Here is a 25,559-nt window from a genome sequence, read left to right on the forward strand (position 1 = left end):
CATGTAATTTATTTATACATACTATTAAAAAAAAAAAGAAAAAGAAAAAGGAAAAGAAGAAAGTTTGTGAAACCACAAAATGACTGCCAAGCATTCAAAAGAATGAAGGAGAAAGAAGAAAGAAGAAGATCACCGTGATGGACTTCTTTTGTGTTGGCTCCTCTGCATCTCCATGTGTATATGTGAGCCCCAGGCTCCAGTTCATTCCTTGGTATTCTGTTCCAAAGCACCCTTCTCATGTTGTTCCAGTTCCTTCGCCTTTTGTTCCACATCCACACTTGTTCTCTCATGTTGCACTTGGGGGGTTTCTCTTCTCCTCTTCAAAATTTGTAGTGTTTTGTGAAATGGGAATTATTTGAATTCTAGTTTATCCCATAGAAATTGAATTTGAGAGGACAGTCAAATGAATTGGGAAATCGCTTTCCTAAGCCTGACGACTGTATATATTAAAATAGTAGGTGCATGGAGACAATACTGGGTTTTGTCGGTGATGTAGAGAGGATTGATTGAGAAACTAAATAATTTATTGCAAATAGTGGGTTTTGTCCGTGATGTAGAAAGGATTGATTGAGAAATTAAATAATTTATTATAAATCCATTTAAACAGATAAGATTAATTAAACCAAAAAAAATATATAAGAGAAATGTCTTTGTGGGGATAGCCTATAGCAATGTTCACACTTTCTATGGACGTTTTAAATAAGGTCTCTAATTATATATATATAATAAAGAATTTATAAAGAGGAATTTAAAGATAACATTCTTAACCTTTTGATCCATGTAATTTGTGTAATGTAATACTTTATATTTTATATCCTATCAAGCACTTAGTTGATTTGACAAAAATTATTGTAATATGTGTATGTTTAATTATTAGGTTAATTACACTACACATCTTTAAGGTTTACTTTAATCACAACCAAATACTCTAATATATGTGATAATTGCAAATCAGTCCCTCCCGTTACTACATTGGTGTTAAAGTTGATGGAAAAAAGGGCATATTAGTCATTTGACACAAATAAACCCTAGACCCACCCCAAAAAAAAAAAAAAAAAAAAAAAGAAATCCAACACCTGCAACAACCTCCATTGCTCCTGGCTACTACAACAGCTACTTCATTTCCTCGGCACACGAGGTGTCAACGTGGACAAGGTTGAGGCCGAGGTCAGTAGCAAGAGTAGAATCGACGGTGCGATCAAACGAGCCGAGGCAGAGGATGAGCTGGTAAAGATGGAGATGGCGCTGGGTGGCATGTGGGAGGTAGGCGAAGGAATGGAGGAGGACGGTAAAGGCAGACTCGATCTTGCTATTGGAGAGTCTGCTGAGAGGGACGTGCTCGACGGTTGCAACGTCGGCCAAGGAGTCTTGCTCAGTGGCACAGTCATCGATGCAGTTGAGAGTGACAACCAAGGGGAAAGGAGAAGGCGCAGGGATGTTGAGCTGGGGCACTGCAGCAGAGGATCTGATAGCCACACATGATGTCGTTTTGGTGGTAGGAAATGAAGTAGCAGTGGTGGAGGTTGTTGCAGGTGTTGGGTTTTTTTTTTTTTTTTTTTTTTTTTGGGGGCAAGTCTAGGGTTTATTTGTGTCAAATGACTAGTATGCCCCTCTTTCCGTCAACTTTAACACCAATGTGGTAACGGCAGAGACTGATTTGCAACTATCACATATATCAAGGTATCTGGTTGTAATTAAGGTAAACCTTAAAGGTGTGCAGTATAATTAACCCTTTTTTTTATTGGGCTGAAGAAAGATGGGTATTGAGCTAGTTATTGATACCATTCATAAGTTCCTTTATTTGTAATTTGTGACTAAAAGACATTTTCCATTGCAAATCCTGTTTAACCTAGTGGTAAAAAATCATTGTTTAAGAAGCAATGATTCCAATTCAAATTTCTACCAAGTTAATTTTTGAAGAAATCATATCAGTGCCAATTTTTTTGAGAAAAAAACAACCAAATAGTTTGTTTTGGCATTGTAGAGAATATTTTAACTTATTTTTTCTGCGTATCCCGTTCATTGTACAAATAAGTTGAATTTTAATACAGTTGTACGAAATCTTTTATATTGAGCCAGCGCGAGAAAAGCTCATAGCTCTTTGTAATTTTTTTTTTTTTAAATAATCATGTGGAAAAAAGTTGGAAAAAAGTTGGATTAGTAGGGGAATAATTAAAAATAGATTATAACAAATTTTTGATTAATCAATAAACTTTTCCAATTGTGGTTTTTGACTGCATGTATAGGTTGACTATTTTTAATTTGATAATATTTTCTGACTTTGCGTCTCTTTTTAGTTCTCTTTGGATTTGTATTGATCAGTATCCATATAAAAGTGAATAGTATGTTACAACATTTAGATATGGTTTGGTAATACTTAGATTATAAAAAAATCAATCGTAGTTATGTTCAATGAAGAATCAGGCTTTACTGTTTTGAAAGAAAAATTAATAAAGTATTTAATAACTTATATTAATAAAAATGCTATAAAGTGTAAAAGTTATAGACAAATGTTTAGTAATTTATAAAATTTAATCGTTGTAAATTTTATAATTATTAATATGAACATAATACATATAAGTTATTGTTATTATTATTTTTTTTTTTAACAAAAATACAATAATATGTGTGTAATTATGTAATCATACTTACATACTAAAAAATTAATATATAATATATGATTTTGGAAATTTTTTTTTCCAAATCTTAATTTTAAAATAAAATACTTAACAACCAAATTATTTGTTTACCAAGCACCTCAGTGGTAAAAAAATTCTTTTATAATTAATTTTAAAATTATCATAATTATTACCAAACTAAACCTTGGATATATTGATAAATGTATAATTGAACAAGATGTTAAAATTTCATGATATATGATTTTATCATTAGATTCATTACCGTTTGGAAACACAAATTCGAAATTCCACTAAAAATATGATATCAGTTTAAGGTGACTGTAAGAAAAGGGAGAGCTATTTCAGAATAAATACTTGCATAGCAAATCACAACAAAAATTTCATGTTCATATATATATATATATATATATATATTTAACATCCAAAACAGCAAGTATCATTGATCAAAAACTAAAATTCAACCAACATTGCCATATAAATCCTACATAAATCATAAATTAATCCACGATTTTTCTTGCTTTGATTCTCTTTCATAGTAGCAAATTCTCGCCTTCATGATGCATGAGTTGAGGCACTATTGAAAAATGACAATTATGCATCCAAGATGGCAATATCTTAAGTCTAACTTCATAAGCTTTCCTGCAATGTGTAGCATCAGCAACAAATCTAAACATAGAGTAGATGAAATAAACCGTAGCTGCCACACCAATAGGATTGCTAGGCCGGAATGTAAACTTAAAAATGGCGATAGCACAAAGCATACCAAGGTAAGATGCTATCTGCCGGCCAAGGTTAATAATTATGTTTCTCGAACACAACCCTGTTTTGCAATATATTGCAAAGTCTTCGCAGCTGTTGTTGAAAAGGTTGTAGGCACCAGTTCCAAAACCTTTGTTCAGCTCCCGGCGGGAACGGTAAACAACAGTTTCAGGCCGATCAGTAGAGCAAAGGGTACAAGTACCACCTAGAATTTTCGCGACAAAGAAAGCAAGACTAACACCATATTTACAGAGATAGAGTTCATCACCATTAAGAAAACTATCAAGGCTGCAATATTCTACATGACTTTTCTTTGCTTGATTACTAGCGGTGGAGCTAGTGCTTATGGGAATGTATGATGAATGGGATGAAGCTGAGCTGGGTAAAATAGGGTCTACCCCACGAATGAGGCTGATCACTTCTCCGTCACTGTCGCCGACATATATACCTGGCCAAGTCATATAATTTTGTTTCCAAACGGTAATGTATCTAATGATAAAATCATATGTCATGAAATTTTAACATCTTGTTCAATTATACATTTGTTAATATATCCAAGGTTTAGTTTGGTAACAATTATGATAATTCTAAAATTAATTATAAAAGAATTTTTTTACCACTGAGGTGCTTGGTAAACAAATAATTTTGGTTGTTAAGTATTTTATTTTAAAGTTAAGATTTTGAAAAAAAAAATCAAAAATCAAATATTATTTTTTTAGTATATAAGTATCATAACACAATTACACACATATTATTGTATTTTTGTAAAAAACAATAAAAATAATAATAACTTATATACATTATGTCCATTTTAATAATTATAAAATTTATAGCAATTAAATTTTATAAATTATTAAACATTTATATGACTTTTACACATTATGGCATTTTTATTAATATAAGTTATTAAATACTTTATCAATTTTTCTTTCAAAACAGTAAAAGCTGATTCTTTATCCAATATAACTACGATTTTGGAAATATTGAAAAGATATATATGACCATAAACTTTGCTTATGTACAACAAACATTTTTTTTCCAAACTTGGTGAAGTAATCTAGTTTCTAATTAAAGAACTTGTCAAATATTACTAATAATATCAGATTCTGTTCAAACACTTCCTACACATGAGGGGAAGGAAATAGCTACTTTAGGGAAAAGACAGAGCATATGTGTAAGTATATATACTTATACTCATATATATTTAAATTAATTCCCTAATCCTAATTGATTCTCCAAAAGCAATTCTCTGCTCCAAATAATAGGTAGATTTCTTATTCAATAAAGTCTAAAACTATATAATATTCCTATACTAACTTAAAGGTTTCTCATGCAATTATAAACACAAGTGAAATAGAGACAGTTAATTACTCAAATTATATATATAGATAAATACAGTTTTTTTTTTTTTGACCCTCTTCTTTTCAATAGTGGAAAAAGAAATGAAAGGAAGACGTGACAACAGAGATTGTAAAAAAAATGCCACTCAGAGCCTAGTATGCAACCGAGCTGTATACAATGTATAGGACACAACAACCATAGAAAATATCAGCAACGCAAATGTTCCTATTGACAATTTTTTTTTTTTAAACTGTTATATAAATCACAAGAAGCAACCTTGCATAAACATGAAAAATAAGCACTAGTTAAAGAAATAAAAAGAAAAAGAACAAACAAATTAACAAAGAATGTAGTTCTTTGCCAAAGTATGATGTAATGCTAATCTCAGTTGTCCCCTGAATTTAATAAGACTAACAATTTAGGATGGTCAACTTACTAAGCCACAACATTAAAACAACTAAAGTGGATTTGTAAGGCCCTATTTGGTTTGTGAGAAATTAATTTGAAAAAGTTGAGATGAAAGTGGTTTCATGAAAATATATAGATTTTTTTTTTCACATTTTTTCTAGAATTAGTTTGACATATTTATTTAAACCGCAATCTTACCCTCTTTTTGAATATTTCCAGCTACTAATAAAGACTAGAAAGAATAATAATTCTATGGAAACTATTTCTTAGTAAACGGATTTCTGAAAACTTTATCATGGTTCAAGTACTTGAGTTGGATAAAAGATAATGATATACAGCTAAAAGAATTGGGTTTTGGGTGTCAAAATAAAATCACAATAATAAAGAAAAAATACCATAATTTTAACATAAAAAGAAAGAAATATGGAGATAAAGAAGATCATCACCGTGATAGGCATAGGTACTGTAGGAGTTGCACCTCCATGTGTAGATGTGATCTCCAGGCTTCAGCTGTTTTTGATGTATCCTGTTCGAAATCAACCTCTGGATTTTGAACATCTAATGTTTCAGTAAGTAATTTTATTTCATAAAAAAAAGGGGATAAATTTCAGCATATATAGTTCTTCAATTTTGTGTTTTATTATGAAGAAATGTATATTTGTTCCCTTTCCTTATAGTCCACTTACGTAATTTACTATAAACAATACTTATAAGATTTTTTTTTAAAAAAAAAAAAAAAAAAACTTATAACAAGTTCTCATTTGGTATAGTTTATACTTTTCCATATATGCTTGCTAAAAATTTATTTTCTATTGGCTTTAGTTGAAAGCTGTTAAAAGCATTGAGGTATGAAATACTTTTAAAAAATTATCCAAATATTTTTAAAAGCAATTTTTGAGGTTTAAAAGTGAGAAATAGCCACTCATAAGCGTTGCCAAATTGTAGGGGTCTAGCCATTTTCTACTAAAGCCTGACCCATTAGGGTTTTTTAACCCTAGAGAACATGATAAATAGATGCTTAATTTTAGTCTTGTATGACATAACACATATTAGAAATAACATAGGTTTTTGTGACTCCAACAGAGAGTTTTAGAAAAGTTTTTTTTTTTATGTATAAATTTTGTAGTAAATAATACATCTTTTTCTTCTCAATTTTTGTGCTTTTTTGTCTCTCTTTGTTTTTGTTGTTTTTGTGTGTTTTCATAATCAAAGGATCACAACAAGTGGTATAAGAGCCAAGATCTAGATATAGGGTTCAACGTCCAAAAACTCAAACAATAGATTTGAGCATATGAAGAGGTAGATCTCTCCGAGACGAAGAGAATGAGCCTAACTGCCCCTTCATCCGCTGCCACACGCGCCTCTGCATGCCGGTCAAAATTTTGTGTAGGTTTTTCATGCATCGGTCAATGAACAACCGCCATCCATGCACCCACAGGCTAAGTCGCTATACGAGCCGTGAGCCGAGTCTAGCCATGTCCCTAGTTCCAAACCGAGCTAAGACATCTCATCTTGCCACGTCATCTGCCAGCTCGCTACCACATGGTGCCATGTCACCTGGTCTACCACTTCATCCAGCACGTCACCACCGGTCCCAAAATTTTCTAAAATTGTAGAAATACCCTTATATTTTTGGTATTTGGAGATTTTACTAGAAGTTTTGATATTTACAGTTTGACCCAAAACTTTTGAAAATTGCAATTTGACCTTAAATTTTGGAGATTCACATTTTGACTCGAGATGAGTCAAACCTAACATTTTTGACAGTTTCGACGCATTGGTGGACTCTATTTTGCCAAATGCAGCTCCAATTTTCATAGGATAAGATGTCAATGGATGAGTCACATTCGGGAGCTATGATATAAGCTTACTGCCACCAACTATGCACTTTGAAGACCTCAGATGGAAAGATCTTCTAAAGTACAAGGACTTGTTTGACCCATTGGATGTTGAAGGTAGGAATCTCGATCCCACCAAAGAAGTAGAATGGAAGAAGATGAACAGGAAAATGATCGGTCAAATTCGACAATGGATCGACCATAGTATCTTCCATAATGTTGCACAAGAGACAGAAACATATACCCTCTAGAAAAAGTTAAAAGACATATACCAAGCCAAGACTACTCAAAATAAAGTCTTATTGATGAGGCGTTTGGTGAATTTGAAGTTGAAAAATGAAACTTCTATAGCTGAGCATATTAATATGTTTTAGAACTTGGTTAACCAATTATCTGCGGTGGAGTTACAACTAGGAGATAAGGAGCAGGCATTTTTACTTCTTAGCTCTCTTCCAAATAGCTGGGAGACACTAGTAGTCTCTCTTAGTGATTCAACCCCTAACAGAAAACTTTCCATGGCTATGGTGATGAATGCCTTATTTAATGGGGAGGCCAGGAGAAAGGACATTGGCAATAATAAAAAACATGCCTTTCTCATAGAGAAACGAGGGAGATAGCAAGAATGTAGTCATGACAGGGGGACAGACAAGAGCTAAAGTAGAGGTAGATCTACAGATGGAAGGAGGCTAGCATATAAGTGTTATTATTGTAGCCGAGAAGGTCACTTAAAGAAGTACTACAGGAAGATGTTGCGAGAGCAGGGGCAGAAAAGCAATTAGCCTAGGAAGGATGGTGAAACTTTAATCACTGTTAGAGGAGAAGTGGCATATTGTTACACACATGAAGAATCATGCCTTCACACTTCAAGCTAAGAAGTCGAGTGGATAGTTGATACTATAGCATCCTACCGCGTTACTCCACATGTAGAATTTTTCAAAATATATAAAGCAAGAAATTTTGGCACAGCGAAGATGAGAAATGACAGCTTTGCTAAGATCATCGGAAATGGTGATATTAAGATAAAAACCAATGTTGGACATATAAATACTTTGAAGGATATCCGACATGTTCCAAACCTTTGGCTCAATCTGCTTTCAGGAATAGCCTTTGATAAGAAAGCTTCTGCAACCACTTTTATAACGGCCAATGGAAAATGACAAAAGGTGCTACGGTTCTTGCTCAAGGATATATTTGTTGAACACTTCACAAGACTCATGTGAAGATTTGTGTAGACAACCTCAATATTACAGAAGGAGAGGTATCTCAAAATCTGTGGTACTAAAGACTCGATCACATGAGTGAGAAAAGATTGTCTACCTTGACTAAAAAAAAGCTTATCACCATTTCCAAGAATGTTGTGCCAGATCCTTGTAATCATTGTTTGTATCGTAAGCAATACAGAGTCTCATTTAAAACCTCTTTAACGAGAAGATCAGAATTGCTTAGTCTGGTGCATTCTGATGTTTATGGACCTTTGGAAGAAGAATCTCTAGGTGGCAACAGATATTTCTTGACCTTTATAGATGATGCTTCTTGGAAGGTATGGGTTTATTTCCTAAAGATGAAGGATCAAGTTTAGATTACTTCAAAGAGTTCCATGCCATAGTAGAGCGTGAGATAGGAAAGAAGCTAAAGTGTCTTCGCTCAGACAATGGAGGTGAGTATACTTCTCGAGAGTTTGTTGCATACTATAGAGGACAGGGCATTCAGCATGAGAAGACAATCTCTCGTATCCCACAACATAATTGTGTAACCGAGAGAATGAATCGGACGATTATGGAGAAGGTCAAAAGTATGATTAGTATGGCTAAGTTAACAAAGTCATTCCGGGGAGAAGCTATTCGTGTCACCTGCTATTTAATTAACAAAGCGCCATTAGTACTACTGAATTTTGAAATTTCGGAGAAAATGTGGTTTAGTAAAAATCCATCATACTTTCATTTAAGAGTATTTAGATGTTTAGCCTTTGCACATGTATCAAACGAGTTTAGACAGAAGCTTGACACAAGGACTACTCCATGCATCTTTATCGAATATGGACATGAAGAATTCGGATACAGGTTATGGGATCTAAAAGCAAAGAAAGTTATCAGAAGTAGGGATGTAGTATTATAAGAAAACCAGATTATAAAAGACATTGAGAAGCAAATGAAGTCTTCTAGTATCAGTGTCCATGATTTTGGTCTTGATCCAGCACCAGCACAACCTGCCACAGATGATGATAAGGTGTATAGAGAATTACCAGAAGTAGAACAGGAGAGAGAAGAAGATATTGAGCAAGGAGATGCTTAAACACCAGAAGTTGCAGGACCATCACAACAGTCAAATGATGGTATACCTCTCCAAAGATCTGTACGAGGCTGTATTCCCTCAAAGAAACAACTAGAATCTCAATATCTTCTACTTATTGAAAAGGGAGAGCCAGATAAATTCCAAGAAGCTAATTCTCATCAAGACAAAGAAACTTGGCTGCATGCAATGTAAGATGAGATGGAGTCTGTGCAGAAGAACTATACTTATGAGTTGGTTGAGCTTCCAAAAGAAAAGAAGGCACTGAAAAATAAATGGATGTTCAAGCTCAAGAAAGATAGCAGTGACGTACGATGAATCACAAAGCCCGATTGATCATCAAAGGTTTCCTTCAGAAGAAATGAATTGATTTTGATGAGATTTTTTTCATCGATGGTGAAGATGACTTCGATATAAGTTATTCTTGGTTTAGTAGCCTGTCTAGACCTAGAGCTTGAACAGATGAATATGAAAACAACGTTTCTTCATGGTGATCTATATTAGGAGATTTATATGGAGCAGCCAGAATGTTTTGAGGTTTCAGGGAAGGAAAACCTCATTTGCAAGCTAAAAAAGAGCTTGTATGGCCTTGAGCAAGCACCTAGGCATTGTATAAGAAATTTGACTCTTTTATGGTGAGTCAAGGATGCAAGAAGATGGACACAGACCAGTGTGTTTATATTCAGAGATTTCCAAATGGAAAATTTATTGCACTTTTGCTGTATGTCGATGACATGCTGATTGTTGTACAAGATGCAATGAAAATTAGTCAGCTGAAGAAGGAACTTTCCAAGTCATTTGATATGAAGGACTTGGAACCAGCACAACAGATTTTAGGAATACGAATAGCTCGAGATAGGAAGAATCACAAGTTATAGCTATCTCAAAAGAAGTATGTCGAATAAGTGATAAAGAGATTTGGTATGGAGAAGGCCAAACCAATCAGGATTCCATTAGCAAACCATTTCAAGTTGAGTAAGAGATCATGCTCCTTATCCAAAGTAGAGATAGATGAGATGGCTTCAGAACCTTATTCTTCTACAGTGGCAAGTCTAATATATGTAATGGTGTGTACTAGACCGGACATTGCTCATGAAGTTGGTACCATGAGCAGATTTCTGTCAAATCCTAAAATAAAACATTGGAAAGCAATTAAGTGGATTCTCAGGTATCTTGAGGGCTCATAAAAAGTATGCTTGTGTTACAAGGGAGGTGATCCAGTTCTACAAGGCTATATAGATGCAGATATGGCCGGAGACCATGATAGTAGGAAATCTACTTCAAGTTATCCTTACACTTTTGTAGGAGGAGCTGTGTCATGGCAATCAAGATTACAAAAGTATCTAGCTTTATCTAAGACAGAAGCAGAGTACATTGCCGCAGCGGAAGCTGATAAAGAGATGATATGGTTAAAGCATTTACTCCACGAATTAAGCATCAAGCAAAATGACTATAAGATACATTGTGATAGCCAGAGTGCTATGGATTTGAGCAAGAACTCAATTTATTATTCCCGGACAAAACATATTGATATCCGCTATCATTGGATACGTGATGTAACTGAGCATAAATTATTCAGATTAATAAAGATTCACACAAAGAAGAATTTAGCAGATACGTATACAAAGATTGTCATGCCAGAGAAGTTGAAGCTGTGTAGAGACATAGCTGGTTTAGATGGTGGATGACCCTCAAGTTTTTTAAAATGCGGTTGGAGATGGAGAATTGTAGGGGTCCAGCCCTTTTCTTCTAAAGGTCGATCTATTAGGGTTTTTTCAACCCTAGAGAGTATTATAAATAGATGCTTAATTTCAATCTTGTATGATGTAATACACATTAAAGATAACAAGTTTTTGTGACTCAAAGAGAGTTTTAGAGAAGTTTTTTTTTATGTATAAATTTCATAGTAAATAATACATTTTTTTCTTCTTAATTTTCGTACTTTTTTGGTTTCTCTTTGTTTTTGTGTTAGTTTTGTGTGTTTTTCATTATCAAAGACAAGACTTAAGTATAACTACATTTAAGGACTTTAAGTATAACTCAATTTATTACCAAATAATAATAATAATGATGATGATGCTACTAAACATATTAAGTATAACTCAATTTATTACCAAATAATAATAATAATGATGATGCTGCTGCTAAACATATTAAGTATAACTCAATTTATTACCAAATAATAATAATGATGATGATGATGCTAAACATATTACCTTTTTTAATATTGCTAGGTAGAAAAGTATGATACATGCTAGAATCCAGACCACTCGAGGAGTCTCAGACAGCAGTTGAAGAGGCTCAGACCACATTCGTACTCTTGATAGCAGCTGAATATTGAAAAGAGTCATCAGCAAAAGTATGAACAGGTCAATTAAGGATTGAATAGGTCTGAAGCCTGACGCAGCAGAAGACAATTTCTTATCAAAATCAGGCAATGTCTCTACTTGATCCACTTTAATAACATTAGGACGGGCTCCAATATCAGAACCAAATTTATGAATACAGTATAAGCCGAAACATGTAGCTGCCGCATCAGTAAAAGTTGCAGCTGTGCTTTGCTGCAGAAAAAGAAAGAAAGTGACACTAACAGCCAAGAAAAATGCTGCAGCTTGCCAACTTCTGCTGAAATTTATGTTATCCATCACTAGCAAGCCCGTTTTGCAATACATTGCAAAGTCTTTACCATTATTTATGAAACGGTAGTAGCTGCTGGAGTCATTGCTATTATTTAGTAGGAAACTAGATGCACGGTTCTGCACAACTTCAGGTGGATCAGCAAGCGCAAGAGTTGTACCTCCTCCGAATTTGGCTAGGATGAGAGCTGGATTAACACCATATTCAAAGAGATAGAGATGATCTCCACCAGAACGGAAACAATCTATGCAGGAACAGACCACACCATGAAAATTTGATTGATCACGGTCTCTGCATTTTGGACATGTACTATGATGATCGTCTGACCTTGCTCCTCGTCGACCTTGAGAGAAGTGGATCACGTTTTCATCATCCAAATATATTCCTGAAGTCATATATATCAGGAAAATTATTAAGTAAATTTCATGGTGGCGAAGAACTCAGATTCTAATTCATAAGAAAGAAAGGAAAAAAAAAATAAAAAAATCTGTGAAGCCCAAAAGTACTGTCAGGCATGAATTCAAAAGAAATGGAGAAAAAGAGGAAGGTTACCATGTTCTTTTGTATTGGCTCGTGTCCATGTGTAGATGTGATCTCCAGGCTGCAGGTTTTCCTTCCTGATTTCCTTGAGAAGCACCTTACAGATCTTGTTCCGCAGTTCACTCATCATACAATTGGGATATGTTTTTCTCTCTGCCCCTCAAATTTGTGTTTTAGGAAATGGGAAGCTGAACTGAACCACACTATAGAGGCAATGCCAATATTCAATACCCTGACAATACAGGTTTTGGACCGTAATGCAGAAAGGATTGGATTGGCTTACAGAAGGGTAAGACCATATTTCTATATTCTTAAACAAATAATTATGACAGCAAATAATAAGGGAAAAGATGCTACCTAATATTCTATGTCAGCAAGTCAGTGTCACTTATATCCATAAAAAGTAAACAAGGGCAGCATATGTATATCAATGCTATTGCTAGGAGTTTTCTACTCCTCAGACTTATGAATGTACATGTTTATTTAATTTGCTTTGAATAACCAAAAATCATCTTACAGTGGGATATGTTACTCTCTCTCGCTCTCTCTCTGTTCTTCAAAATTTTGTTTTAGGAAATGGGAAATTGTTGGCGTCCCTTATCTCCATGAAATTAGTCCACAGGGGCAGCGTGTCACTGATAGGAATTTTTCTACTCCTCAAACTTAATGAGTGTGTACATATTTATTTTACTGTGTATAACCAATAACAAAACAGACAGAGAAAAAGATGGCCTAATGTTCATCCAAAAACTGGGCTGTAAAAATAACAATGCTTCCAATGCTTCCAAAACAGCTGTCAGTAATATATTTTGTTTGATTGTGTAGCTGTTGTCGTTTACTGCAAAGCTGGAATCCATGACAGCAAAGTACTTATTTTATGGGATAAAGGTTGTGGAAGACAACTCATTGATGCAGACTTTTAAGCTTTGATTGTTGACTTTTGCTTTTTTTAAGCCCACAGTCACATCTATTTATATACGTTTAGCAAAGGAGGCAAGAACAATAAAAGAAAGAGTTTAAAAGAAAGACAGCCATACATAAGAACATTAATAGAAAATAATAAAATATATATTCATTACATCAACACACCTGATTTTTTTATTTAGCGGATAAAAGATTTACAAATTTTCAAAGTGCTAAAAACAAGAGTAACCATTGGATTCCTTTAGTGAGTCATATGGAACCTTCAATTAATTGAGAGAAAGAAAGTGGCAGAAAAATATTTGGGTTAGATTTCTCATCGAATTACATACAGTTCAAGCCATTGTATATTGCATGAGGGTTGCCTTTCCATCAGATTCTCGTCTATAGGTTTGACTGTTTGGTAACATTGTTTTAAAAACCCAAGGAAATTTGTTTTGTTAAACTTTTAAATACGTGGATGTTTTTGTCTCTTACTTGTTAATTTTAAATGAAATTATTTATTCTATGTTAAAAAATAATAGTTTGAGTTGCCAAACCACGTGGCTGCCAAACCAGTAAAAGTAGCCAAAACACCTCGCTGCCAAAACCAGTAAAAGTAGCAGTTGTGAGTTGCTGCAGAAAGAGAAAGACAGTGACGAAAGTAACAGCAAAGAAAAATGCTGTTTGCCAACTTCAGCTGGATCGCTAGAAGCAAGAGTCGTACCGCCTCCAAGTTTGGCTAGGAAGAGAGCTGGATTAACACCATATTCAAAGAGATACAGATCAACTTCAACAGGAAGGAAACAATCTATGCAGGAAGAGACCACACCATGAAAACTTGATTGATCACGGTCACCACATTTTGGACATGTACTATGATCATCTGACCTTTATCCTCATCGACCTTGAGGAAAGTGGACCACGTTTTCGTCATCCAATTATATCGCTGGAGTCATACATATCAGGCAAAGTAAGTAAATCCCGTGGTGGTGAATCAAAAGTTCGTGAAGCACAAAATTAAAGTATGTCAGGCATGCATTCAAAATTAATGGAGAAAGAAGAAGAAGATCAACATGGTATGTTTTTTTATCGGCTCATGTCAATTTGTAGATGTGATCCCCAGCTGCAGTTTCTCCTTCTTGATTTCGTTCAAAAGCACCCTCCAGGTCTTGTTCAAGAGTCCACCCATCTTAAAAATTATTACTTAAATCTCATTTATCAATTCTTTAATATTTAATTTTAATTGTTAAAAATTATAATTATATTTTTAATAGTATTATTTAATTATAAAATATTAATTTTTAACTTTTATATAGTTTTAAACTATAAACATTAATTAAAAAATACTAATAAATAAAATTATTTTAATAAATCTTAAAACTTTTAAAAATGATTAATGTAATTTTTCAAATCTACAAGGTTAAAATATAATTATCTAAGCTATTAAAAGATGCAAACAAAAACTTTTATATATATATATATATATATATTTTTTTTTTTTTACAAATCATCTCATTTACAAATTATTCATATTCTTATACACATAAACAGAAATGCTCAATAACTAAAATTACCGGCTTTATCACATTAACTTATCCTCAATGGCTAGAAAAACCAAATCAATGGGCTGCAAACCCAAAAGTCATTTTTTATTCTTTGTTGTTATGTATATATTTTTTATTATATGCCCGCAGGATATAAACATTCAAAAGATTTTTAGTTGATAGTTAATTAGAACTAAGAAAAACTATATTATTTATTTTTCCATCTTGCCTCCCCATTGCCATCCGCGCTGATTTATTTTCTCTCTCGTTACCATTCGGTTTATTGTCTCACCGCCAATTTTATGACGCCATTGGAAAACAGAAATAACGTGGTTGCTTCCAAAGGCGGCCTAAAATTTTGTCCCTTTTTTAACAAATAAATAAATAAAATAACCTTTTCATGGAAAAAAAAAAAACTTGAAAATATATTTAAAGAGTTAAGAGTAATATTTGCCTATTTTAATTTAAAAATTATTAAAAATTTTATTGTCATGTTTCCTCTTACCTTTATTTTATTTTTATATTTTTAATGATACCAAAAAGATGAGAGTGTATATATACATATATTTTTTTGTTTTGGTAAATAAAGGAGATGGGTCTGGTGCTAACTAACGTTTGCACTTGTTATTGGTACCATTCCTATGTCCCTTTATTTATAATTTTTAAGCTGAAAGATAATTCCGTACATTGCAAACTCCTGTTTAACCTGATTGTAAAAAATCCTGGTAAAAGAATAAATCTTAAGTGAGTTTTTAGGAGTGTTAAAAGTATTATAGCATGTAATTTTAAATCATTTTTGTTTAATAAAACTGATTGTTTTTGTCGTTTATATTTATTAATTATTTATTTAAAATATTAATAGAAAAAATTAACCTATTTTATAGGCTCAGGTGCCCAAAATCGCAGGACGGGTCTTGTTCAGAATAAATACTTGCAAACCATGTCACTACAAAATTTTAAGGTTATATTGTTTAACATCCAAAACATCAATATCATTCATTAAAAATAAAATTCAACCAATGACCCATATAAATCCTACGTAAATCATAAATTAATCCATGATTTTACTTGTTTTGATTCTCTTTCAGAATATCAAAATCTTGCTTCAAGATTCATGAATTGAGGCACTACCGGAAAACGACCAAGACGTCTCCAAGTTGGCAATATCTGAAGTCCAACTTGATAAGCTTTCCGACAATGTGCAGCATCAGCAACAAATCTAAAGTTAGATCGTTGATGAAACAAACCCTAGTTGCCACACCAAAAGGATTGCTGGTCAGGAATGTAATTATGAAAATGATGATAGCACAAAACACACCAAAGTAAGATGCTATCTGCCCATTCCTGCGAAGGTTAACAATTCTATTTCTCGAATGCAACCCTGTTTCGCGATATATTGCAAAGTTTTCGCAATTGTTGTTGAAAAGGCTGTAGGCACCAGTTCCAGAACCATTGTTCAGCTCCCGACGGGAATGGTACATGACAGTTTCGGGCCGATCAGTAGAGCCAAGGGTACACGTATAACCTCGAAATTTGGCGATAAAGAAAGCGAGACTAACACCATATTTATAGAGATAGAGTTCATCACCATCAAGAAAACTATCTAGGCAGCAATATTCTACACGAGTTTTCTTTACTTGATTACTGGCGGTGGAGGTAGTGCTTATGGGAATGTCTGATGAATGGGATGGAGCTGAGCTGGGTAAAATAGGGTCTTCCACAGGAAGCTGAGCAGTCTTACCCTCCTTATGAACATCTGCAAGTACTAATAAAGACTAGAAAGAAATAATTATTCTGTGGAAACTATTTCTCAGTAAATGGATTTTTAAAACATTATCATGGTTCAGGTACATGAGTTAGAGAAGATAATGATATATAGCTAAAAGAATTGGGTTTTGGGTGTCAAAAAAAAAAAAATTCACAATACTAAAGAAAAAAATACACACAAGTTAGAATCCTTGTTAAGTACCACAGTTTTAACGTAAGAAGAAAGAAATATGGAGATAAAGAAGATCATCACCATGATGGGCATAGGTACTGCAGGAGTTGCACCTTCATGTGTGGATGTGATCTTTAGGCTTCAGCTGCTTTTTATGTATCTTGTTCGAAATCAGCCGAACGTCTAATGCTTTAGTACGTAATTTTATTTCATAAAGAAACAAAGAATAAATTTCATCATATATAATTCTTCAATTTTGTGTTTTGTTTTGAAGAAATGAATATTTGTTCCCCCTTGTTAGTAGTCCACTTACATAATTTACTATAAATAATACTTACAAGATTAATTAAAAAAAAAAAAAAACACTTATAATAAGCTCTCATTTGGTATTGTTTTTGCTTCTCCAAAAGTGCTTGCTGAAAATTTATTTTTTATTGGCTTTAAAATCTCTTAGAAGCATTGAGGTATGAAATATTTTGAAAATATTATCCAAATATTTTTAGAAGCAATTGTTGAGCTTTAAAAGTCAGAAGTACCGTCTTACAAGCGTTGCCAAACTGGATTTAAAGTATCACTAAATTTATTTACCGAATATTTGCTTTGTTTCTACATAAATAGTGATAATAATAATAATAATGCTGAAAATATTACTTTTTATAATTTTGCCAGGCAGAAAAGTATGATACATGCTTGAATCCAGACCACTCGAGGATTCTCGGACAGCAGTTGAAGAGGCTCAGACCACATTCGTACTGTTAATAGCAACTGAAAAGTGACATGAGTCATCAGCAATACTATGAACAGGTCAATTAAGGATGGAATAGGTCTGAAGCCGGACGCAGCAGAAGAGAAGTTCTTATCATCAACATCGGGCAATGTCTCTACTTGATCCACTTTAATATCGTTAAGACGGGCTCCGATGTCAGAACGAAAACCATAAATACAGTATAACCCAGAACGCGTAGCTGCCACACCAGTAAAAGTTGCAGCCATGCTTTGCTGCAGAAGAAGAAAGAAAGTGATAGAAACAGCCAAGAAAAATGCTGCAGCTTGCCATCTTCTGCTGAAATTTATGTTATCTATTACTAGCAAGCTTGTTTTGCAACACAGTGCAAAGTCTTTACCATTGTTTATGGAACGGTAGTGGCTACTCGAGTCATTGCTATTAATTAGTAGGAAACTAGATGCACGGTTCTGCACAACTTCAGCTGTATCAGAAGTGGCAAGAGTTGCACCTCCTGCGAGTTTGGTGAGGATGACAGCTGGATTAACCCCATATTCAAAGACTCCAGAAAGGAAACAATCTGTGCAGGAAGAGACCACACCATGAAAACTTGATTGATCATGGTCACAGCAATTTGGACATGTATTATGATGATCGTCTGGCCCTGCTACTCGTTGACCTTGCGTGAAGTGGATCACCTTTTTTTATCCAAAAATATTCCTGAAGTCATATATCAGGAAAATTATTAAGTAAACTTCATGGTGGTGAAGAACTCAGATTCTCATTCATAAGAAAGAAAAAAAAAGAAAAAAAAAAAAAAAGACTGCGAAGCAAAAAAGTACTATCATGCATGAATTCAAACGAAGAGGAGAAGAAGAGGAAGGTTACCATGGTCTTTTGTATTGGCTCGTGTCCATGTGCAGATATGATCTCCAGGCTGCAGGTCTTCCCTCTCGATGTCAAACGTAACTATATTTCTCACCTTACAATTCCATAAACTGAGTACAAGATACAGAGATACAAAAAAAGCTGTATTTGGAAGCTATTCTTTGTCTGTTACAGTAACAGCCAAGAAAAATGAAGCAGTTTGCCAACGTCTACCAGAATTTATGTGATCTATCACTACCAAGCCTGTTTTGCAATACATTGCAAAGTCTTTACCATTGTTTATGAAACGGTAGTGGCTATTGGAGTCATTGCTAGTAAGGAAATTCAGTGCACGGTTCAACACAACGTCAGGTCGGTCAGCAAGGGCAAGAGTTGTACCTCCTCCGAGTTTGGCGAGGATGAGAGCTGGATTAACACCATATTCAAAGAGATAGAGATGATCTACACCAGAACGGAAACAATCTATGCAGCAACAGACCACACCATGAACACTTGATCGATCACGGTCTCTGCATTTTGGACATGTACTATGATGATCATCTGACCTTGCTCCCCGTCGACCTTGAGTGAAGTGGATCACGTTTTCAGCATCCAAATATATTACTGAAGTCATATATCAGGAAAATTATTAAGTAAATTTCATGGTGGCGAAGAACTCAGATTCTCATTCGTAAGGAAGAAAAAAAAAATAAAAAAAAGTCTGTGAATGAATACAAAAGAAATGGAGAAAAAAAAGAAGGTTACCATGTTCTTTTGTATTGGCTCGTGTGATCTCCAGGCTGCAGGATTTCCTTCCTGGTTTCCTTGAGAAGCACCTTACAGATCTTGTTCCGCAGTTCACTCATCTTACAACTGGGATATGTTTTTCTCTCTGCCCTTCAAATTTGTGTTTTAGGAAATGGGAAGCTGAACTGAACCACACTATAGAGGCAATGCCAATATTCAATACCCTGACAATACAGGTTTTGGAATGTAATGCAGAAAGGATTGGATTGGCTGACAGAAGGGTAAGACCATATTTCTATATTCTTAAACAAATAATTGTGACAGCAAATAATATGGGAAAAGATGCTACCTAATATTCTATGTCAGCAAGTCAGTGTCACTTATCTCCATCAATTAGTCAACAAGGGCAGCATATGTATATCAATCCTATTGCTAGGAGTTTTTTAGTCTTCAAAATTATGAGTGTACATGTGAAGTTCCACATGGATTGGAAAATGAAACGAAATATACCTTATAAAAGGGTATGGATACCTTTTCCTTGTGAGTCCTTTTAAAACTATGCGGATGGGATTCAAAGCGGACAATATCACATGCGGATGGACTAAGTCTGTTGCAGTTACAGTTGGTATCAGAGCCAGTATTCGGATCAGTGTGCCAGCGAGGACGCTGGGTCCTAAGGATGATGGATGGTGAAGTCCCACATCGGTTGAAAAGGAGTGCGGACGGGGCCCAAAGTGGACAATATCATATGCGGATGGACTGGACTGTTACAGTGCATGCTTATTTAATTTGCTTTGTTACAGTACATGTTTATTTAATTTACTTTGAATAACCAAAAATCATCTTACAGTGGGATAAAAGTGTTGCAAAGCGTAAATGTTACAAATAAATGTGTAATAATTTATAAAATTTAATTGTTGTAATTTTATAATTATCAAAATGGAAGTAATGTATATAAGTTATTTATTTATTTATTTATTTTTACAAAAATACAATAATTTTTATGTAGTTATATATTATGATACTTTTATATCAAAAAATGATATATAATATATGATTTTTTTATTTTTTATTTTTTGGTTCAAATCTCAATTTTAAAATAAAATACTTAACAACCAAATATTAGTTCAACAAGCAAACACCTAAGTGGCAAAAAAATTCTTTTATAATTATTCTAGAACTATCAAATGATTACCAAACTAAGCCTTAGATACATAAGTAAATGTCTGATTGAGCAAGATGTTAAAATTTCAGGACATATGATTTTATCCTTAGATTCATTACCATTCGGAAATAAAAATTCAAAATTCCATTAAAAATATAATAGTAGTTTAAGGTGAGCCTAAGAAAAGGCATAGCTAGTTCAGAATAAATACTTGCATACTAAATCACAACAAAAATTTTAAGTTTATATGCTTAACATCCAAAACAGCAAGTATCAATCATTAAAAATTAAAACTCAACCAATAACCCCATTAAATCCTACATAAATCATAAATTAATCCACGATTTTAGTTGCTTTGATTCTCTTTCAGAATAGTAATTTCTTGCTTTCAAGAGACTTGAATTGAGGCTCTAGCCCAAAACGTCGACCATGACTTCTCCAAGGGGGCACTATCTTAAGTCCAACTTGATAAGCTTTGGGACAACGTGTAGCATCAGCAACAAATCTAAACATAGAGTTGATGAAATAAAACGTAGCAGCCACATGAATAGGATTACGAATCTTGAATGTAAGTAAGCAAATGATGCCAGAACAAACCACACCAGAGAAAAATGCTATCTGCCCGCTCCTGCCACATTTAATACTTCCTGTTCTCAAAGGCAACCCTGTTTTGCAATGTATTGCAAAGTCTTCACAGTTGTTGTTGATAAGGTTGTATGCATCGTAGCCTTGAAGCCTTTGGCAGGCACGCCTGGCACGGTACAAGATCATTCTAGGAGGATCGGCAGCGCCAAGGGTACAGGTCCCTCCTCGAGTTTTGGCTATAAAGAAAGCAAGACTAACACCATATTTATAGAGATAGAGTTCATCACCATTAAGAAAATCTTCTAGGCTGCAATAATTCACATGAGTTCTCTCTGCTTGATTACCGGTGACAGAGGAGCTGGGTAAAATAGGGTCTCCTTGAGTTCTCTCTGCTTGATTACTGGTGGCGGAGGAGCTGGGTAAAATAGGGTCTCCTGCACGAACGAGGTGGATCACTTCTTTCTTTCCGCTTCCGTGAATGTCACCGACATATATGCCTGGCCAAGTCACATGAATGGCAGACAGAATAAGCCCCATGGTGGCCAATCCATAATGACATATATAATTTTATAAAGTTAGTATATGTTGATGTGATCACGATTGTACAATTTTTATACTATAATAAAAGGAATTAGGATTCTTATACTATCATAAATATTGTTTGTCACACAGTGAAAGAGATTAAACTAATTTATAAGTGAAGAACCTTTTAAAATACTGTTAATTAAATTGATTGTCACTCTTCCAAAAGCTTAAGTTGTTTGGATATATATATATATATACATATTTCGATCCTTGTATTTATATTATTGAATTACTAATAGAGATATTGAAGAGATATACAACAGACGTTTTTTTTTCAGACTTGGTTAAGTAGTCTAGTTTCTAGTTAAAGAACTTGTCAAATATTTCCATCAGATTCCGTTTAAGCACTTCCTACAATTGAGGGGAAGGAAATAACTGCTTCAGGGAAAAGACAAAGCATATATGTAGATACAAATACATATAGTCATGTATATTCAAATCAATTACCTAACCCTAATTAATTTTCTAAGAGCAATTCTATTCTCCAAACAATAGGCAGATTTCCTATTCAATAAAGTTCAAAACTGCATAATATTCCTACACTAAATTAGAGGTTTCTCATGCTATCATGAACACAAGTAAAACAGAGACGGTCAATCACTCAAATTAGATATACAGATAAAAACGGTTTTTATTTTTTATTTTTATCTTTTTTTTACTCTCTTCTTTTCAATAGTGGAAAGAGAAATAAAATGAAGATGTTACAACTGAGATTGTCAAAAAATGCCATTCATAGCGTAGTATTCAACCAAGCTACATACATTATATAGGACACAACAAACATAGAAAATATCAGCAAAGCAAATAATTGCTAACAAATTTTTCTTTTTTTAATTGTTATATAAATCACAAGAAGCAACCTTGCATAAACATGAAAAATAAGAACTAGTGAACGAAATAAAAAGAAAAAAGAACAAAGAAAAAGAATGTAATTCTTTGCCGAAATATGGTGTAATGCTAATTTTAGTTGTCCGCTGAATTTAATAAGACTAACAATTTAGGATTGTCAACTTACTAAGCCATAACCTTAAAACAACTAAAGTAGATTCTTAATGCCTTATTTGGTTTGTGACAAATTAATTTGAAAAAATTGAGATGAAAGTGGTTTCATCAAAATATATAGATGCTTTTTCACATTTTATTGGGAATTATGACATATTTCTTTAATGGCAATGTTACCCTCCCTTTGAATATTTCCAACTACTAATAAAGATTAGAAGGAAATAATAATTCGATTAGAAGGAAATAATAATTCTGTGGTAACTAATTTAGCAAATGAGTTTCTTAAAACTTTATCACAAGCCAAACATGGTTCAAGTGGTTGAGTGAGATAAAAGATAATGATATATAGTTAAAAGAATTGGGTTCTGGGTGTCAAAATAAAATCACAATAGTAAAGAAACAATACACATAAATTAGAATCCACTTTATATACCATAATTTTAACATAAGAAGAAAGAAATATGGAGATAAAGAAGATCATCACCATGATGGGCATGGGCTCTGTAGGAGAAGCTCCTCCATGTGTAGATGTGATCTCCAGGCTTCAGCTGCTTTTTATGTATCTTGTTCAAAAGCAACCTCTAGATATTGGACATCTAATGTCTTAGTAAGTAATCTTATTTCATAAATAAAAAAGAGAATAAATTTCATCAGATATAGTTCTTCTATTTTGTGTTTTATTTTGAGAAATGTATATTGTTCCCTTTTGTTAGTATATTTTACAATAAACAGTACTTATATGATAAAGGAAAAAAAAAAAAATTACAGTAAGGCCTCATTTGACATAGTTTTTGCTTTTTCCAAAAGTGCTTGTCAAAAATCTATTTTCTATTGGCTTTTGTTAAAAGCTCATTGAAGCTTTGGAAGTCTGAAATATTTTTAAAAAAATTGTCTAAACATTTTATAATAATTTTTGAGCTTTAAAAGCTAGAATAGCTTTTCAAAAGTTATAACAAACAAGACTTAAGTATCATTAAATTTATTTACCAAATATTTATTTTTTACATAAATAATAATAATAATAATAATAATGATGATGATGCTGAAAATATTACTCTTTGTAACATTGCTGAGTAGAAAAATATGATCCATGCTAGAATCCAGACCCCTCGAGGAGTCTCAGACCGCAGTTGAAGAGGCTCAGACCACATTGGTACACTTGATAGCAACTGAGTATTGAAATGAGTCATCAGCAATACTATGAACAGGTCAACTAAGGATTGAAAAGGTCTGAAGCCGCAAGCAGCAGAAGACAATATCTCATCAAGAACAGGAAAGCTCTTTATTCCATCCACTTCAATAACATTAGGACGGGCTCCGATATCAGAACCAAATCTCTAAATACAGTATAAGCTAAAACATGAAGCTGCCACACCAGTAAACGTAGGAGCTGTGAGTTGCCGCAGAGAAAGAAAGAAAGTGACAGTAACAGCCAAGAAAAATGAAGCAGTTTGCCACCGTCTGCCGAAATTTATGTTATCTATCACTACCAAGCCTGTTTCGCAATACATTGCAAAGTCTTTACCATTGTTTATGAAACGGTAGTGGCTACTGGAGACATTGCTAGTAAGGAAACTAAGTGCACGGTGCAGCACAATGTCAGGTCGGTCAGCAAGGGCAAGAGTTGTACCCCCTCCGAATTTGGCGAGGATGAGAGCTGGATTAACACCATATTCAAAGAGATAGAGATGATCTGCACCAGAACGGAAACAATCTATGCAGCAACAGACCACACCATGAACACTTGATTGATCACGGTCTCTGCATTTTGGACATGTACTATTATGATCATCTGACCTTGCTCCTCGTCGACCTTGAGTGAAGTGGATCACGTTTTCATCATCCAAATATATTCCTGAAGTCATATATATCAGGAAAATTATTAAGTAAATTTCATGGTGGTGAAGAACTCACATTCTAATTCATAAGAAAGAAAAAAAAAAAAAAAAAAAAAGACTGCGACGCACAAAGTACTGTCAGGCATGAATCCAAAAGAAATGGAGAAGAAGAGGAAGGTTACCATGTTTTTTTGTATTGGCTCCTGTCCATGTGTAGATGTGATCTCCAGGCCGCAGGTTTTCCATCTTGGTTTCCTTGAGAAGCACCTTCCAGATCATGTTCTGCAGTTCACTCATCTTACAACTGGGATATGTTTCTCTCTATGTTCTTCGAATTTGTGTTTTAGGAAATGGGAAATTGAATACGACCACACTAGAGATGCAATGCCAATATTGAATACCCTGACAACAATACAGGGATTGGACCGTAATGCAGAATTGGCTGACAGAAGGGTAAGTCCATATTTCTATATTCTTAAACAAATAATTGTGACAGCAAATAATAAGGGAAAAGATGCTACCTAATATTGTATGTCAGTAAGTCAGTGTCACTTATCTCCATCAAATTAGTCAACAAGGGCAGCATATGTATATCAATGCTGTTGCTAGGAGTTTTCTACTCCTCAAACTTATGAGTGTGCATGTTTATTTAATTTGCTTTAAATAACCAAAAATCATCTTACAGTGTGATATGTTACTCTTCTTCAAAATTTTGTTTTAGGAAATGGGAAATTGGATTCAACATCCTACAGATGGAATGCCAATATTGAACCCTGAATAACCAGTGCATGAGGACCATACGGGGTTTGGACTGTAATGGAGAAAGGATTGGCTGACAGAGGGGCAAGTCTCTATTATTAAATAAATAGTTATGTCATGGCATCGAACAATAAGGCAAAAGATGCTATCCTAGTACCTATTATTTTGCGTCTGTCAGTCTGTTAGCGTCCCTTATCTCTATGAAATTAGTCAACAAGGGCAGCATGTCACTGATAGGAATTTTTCTACTCCTCAAACTTAATGAGTGTGTAGATATTTATTTTACTGTGTATAACCAAATAACAGAACAGACAGAGAAAGAGATGGCCTAATGTTCATTCAAAAACTGGGCTATAAAAATAACAATTAATGCTTCCAAAACATCTGTCAGAAAGATAGTTTGTTTAATTGTGTTGCCTGTTGTCGTTTCCAGCAAAGTTGGCGAGGACA

The 25,559-nt window shown here is 33.9% G+C and overlaps 1 protein-coding gene across 5 annotated transcripts; it reads right to left on the minus strand.

Moving 5' to 3' along the window:
• Positions 1-3,005: 3,005 nt before the first annotated feature.
• Positions 3,006-24,676, minus strand: LOC107415719 (protein LEAD-SENSITIVE 1-like). Of its 5 annotated transcripts, XM_060816611.1 has the most exons (5): positions 12,809-13,031; positions 12,464-12,683; positions 11,491-12,296; positions 5,594-5,705; positions 3,006-3,846 (listed from the first exon to the last, which is right to left on the minus strand). In XM_060816611.1, exons 2-5 carry the CDS (start codon positions 12,579-12,581, stop codon positions 3,170-3,172), a joined length of 1,713 nt encoding a protein of 570 aa, XP_060672594.1. In that variant the 5' UTR covers positions 12,582-12,683; positions 12,809-13,031; the 3' UTR covers positions 3,006-3,169. The 5 variants fall into 5 exon arrangements, with proteins under 5 accessions (XP_060672594.1, XP_048327377.2, XP_048327376.2 ...); XM_048471420.2 differs by lacking the exons at positions 12,464-12,683; positions 12,809-13,031 and adding an exon at positions 24,533-24,676; XM_048471419.2 differs by lacking the exon at positions 12,809-13,031 and having other exon boundaries at positions 12,464-12,779.
• Positions 24,677-25,559: the final 883 nt, after the last annotated feature.

Source organism: Ziziphus jujuba, chromosome 4 (assembly GCF_031755915.1).
Source record: "Ziziphus jujuba cultivar Dongzao chromosome 4, ASM3175591v1".
Taxonomy (NCBI): Eukaryota; Viridiplantae; Streptophyta; class Magnoliopsida; order Rosales; family Rhamnaceae; genus Ziziphus; species Ziziphus jujuba.

Bases quoted from the DNA above. Each gene is read 5' to 3' on its own strand.
- LOC107415719 (XM_060816611.1), bottom strand. From the start codon at position 12,581: ATGATGAGTGAACTGCGGAACAAGATCTGTAAGGTGCTTCTCAAGGAA. The intron at 5,706-11,490 runs GTAATATGTTTA...CTGAAACATTAG, and splicing joins ACCTAGCAATATTAAAAAAG to ATGTTCAAAATCCAGAGGTT. The intron at 3,847-5,593 runs GTGATGATCTTC...TGACTTGGCCAG, and splicing joins CAGTACCTATGCCTATCACG to GTATATATGTCGGCGACAGT.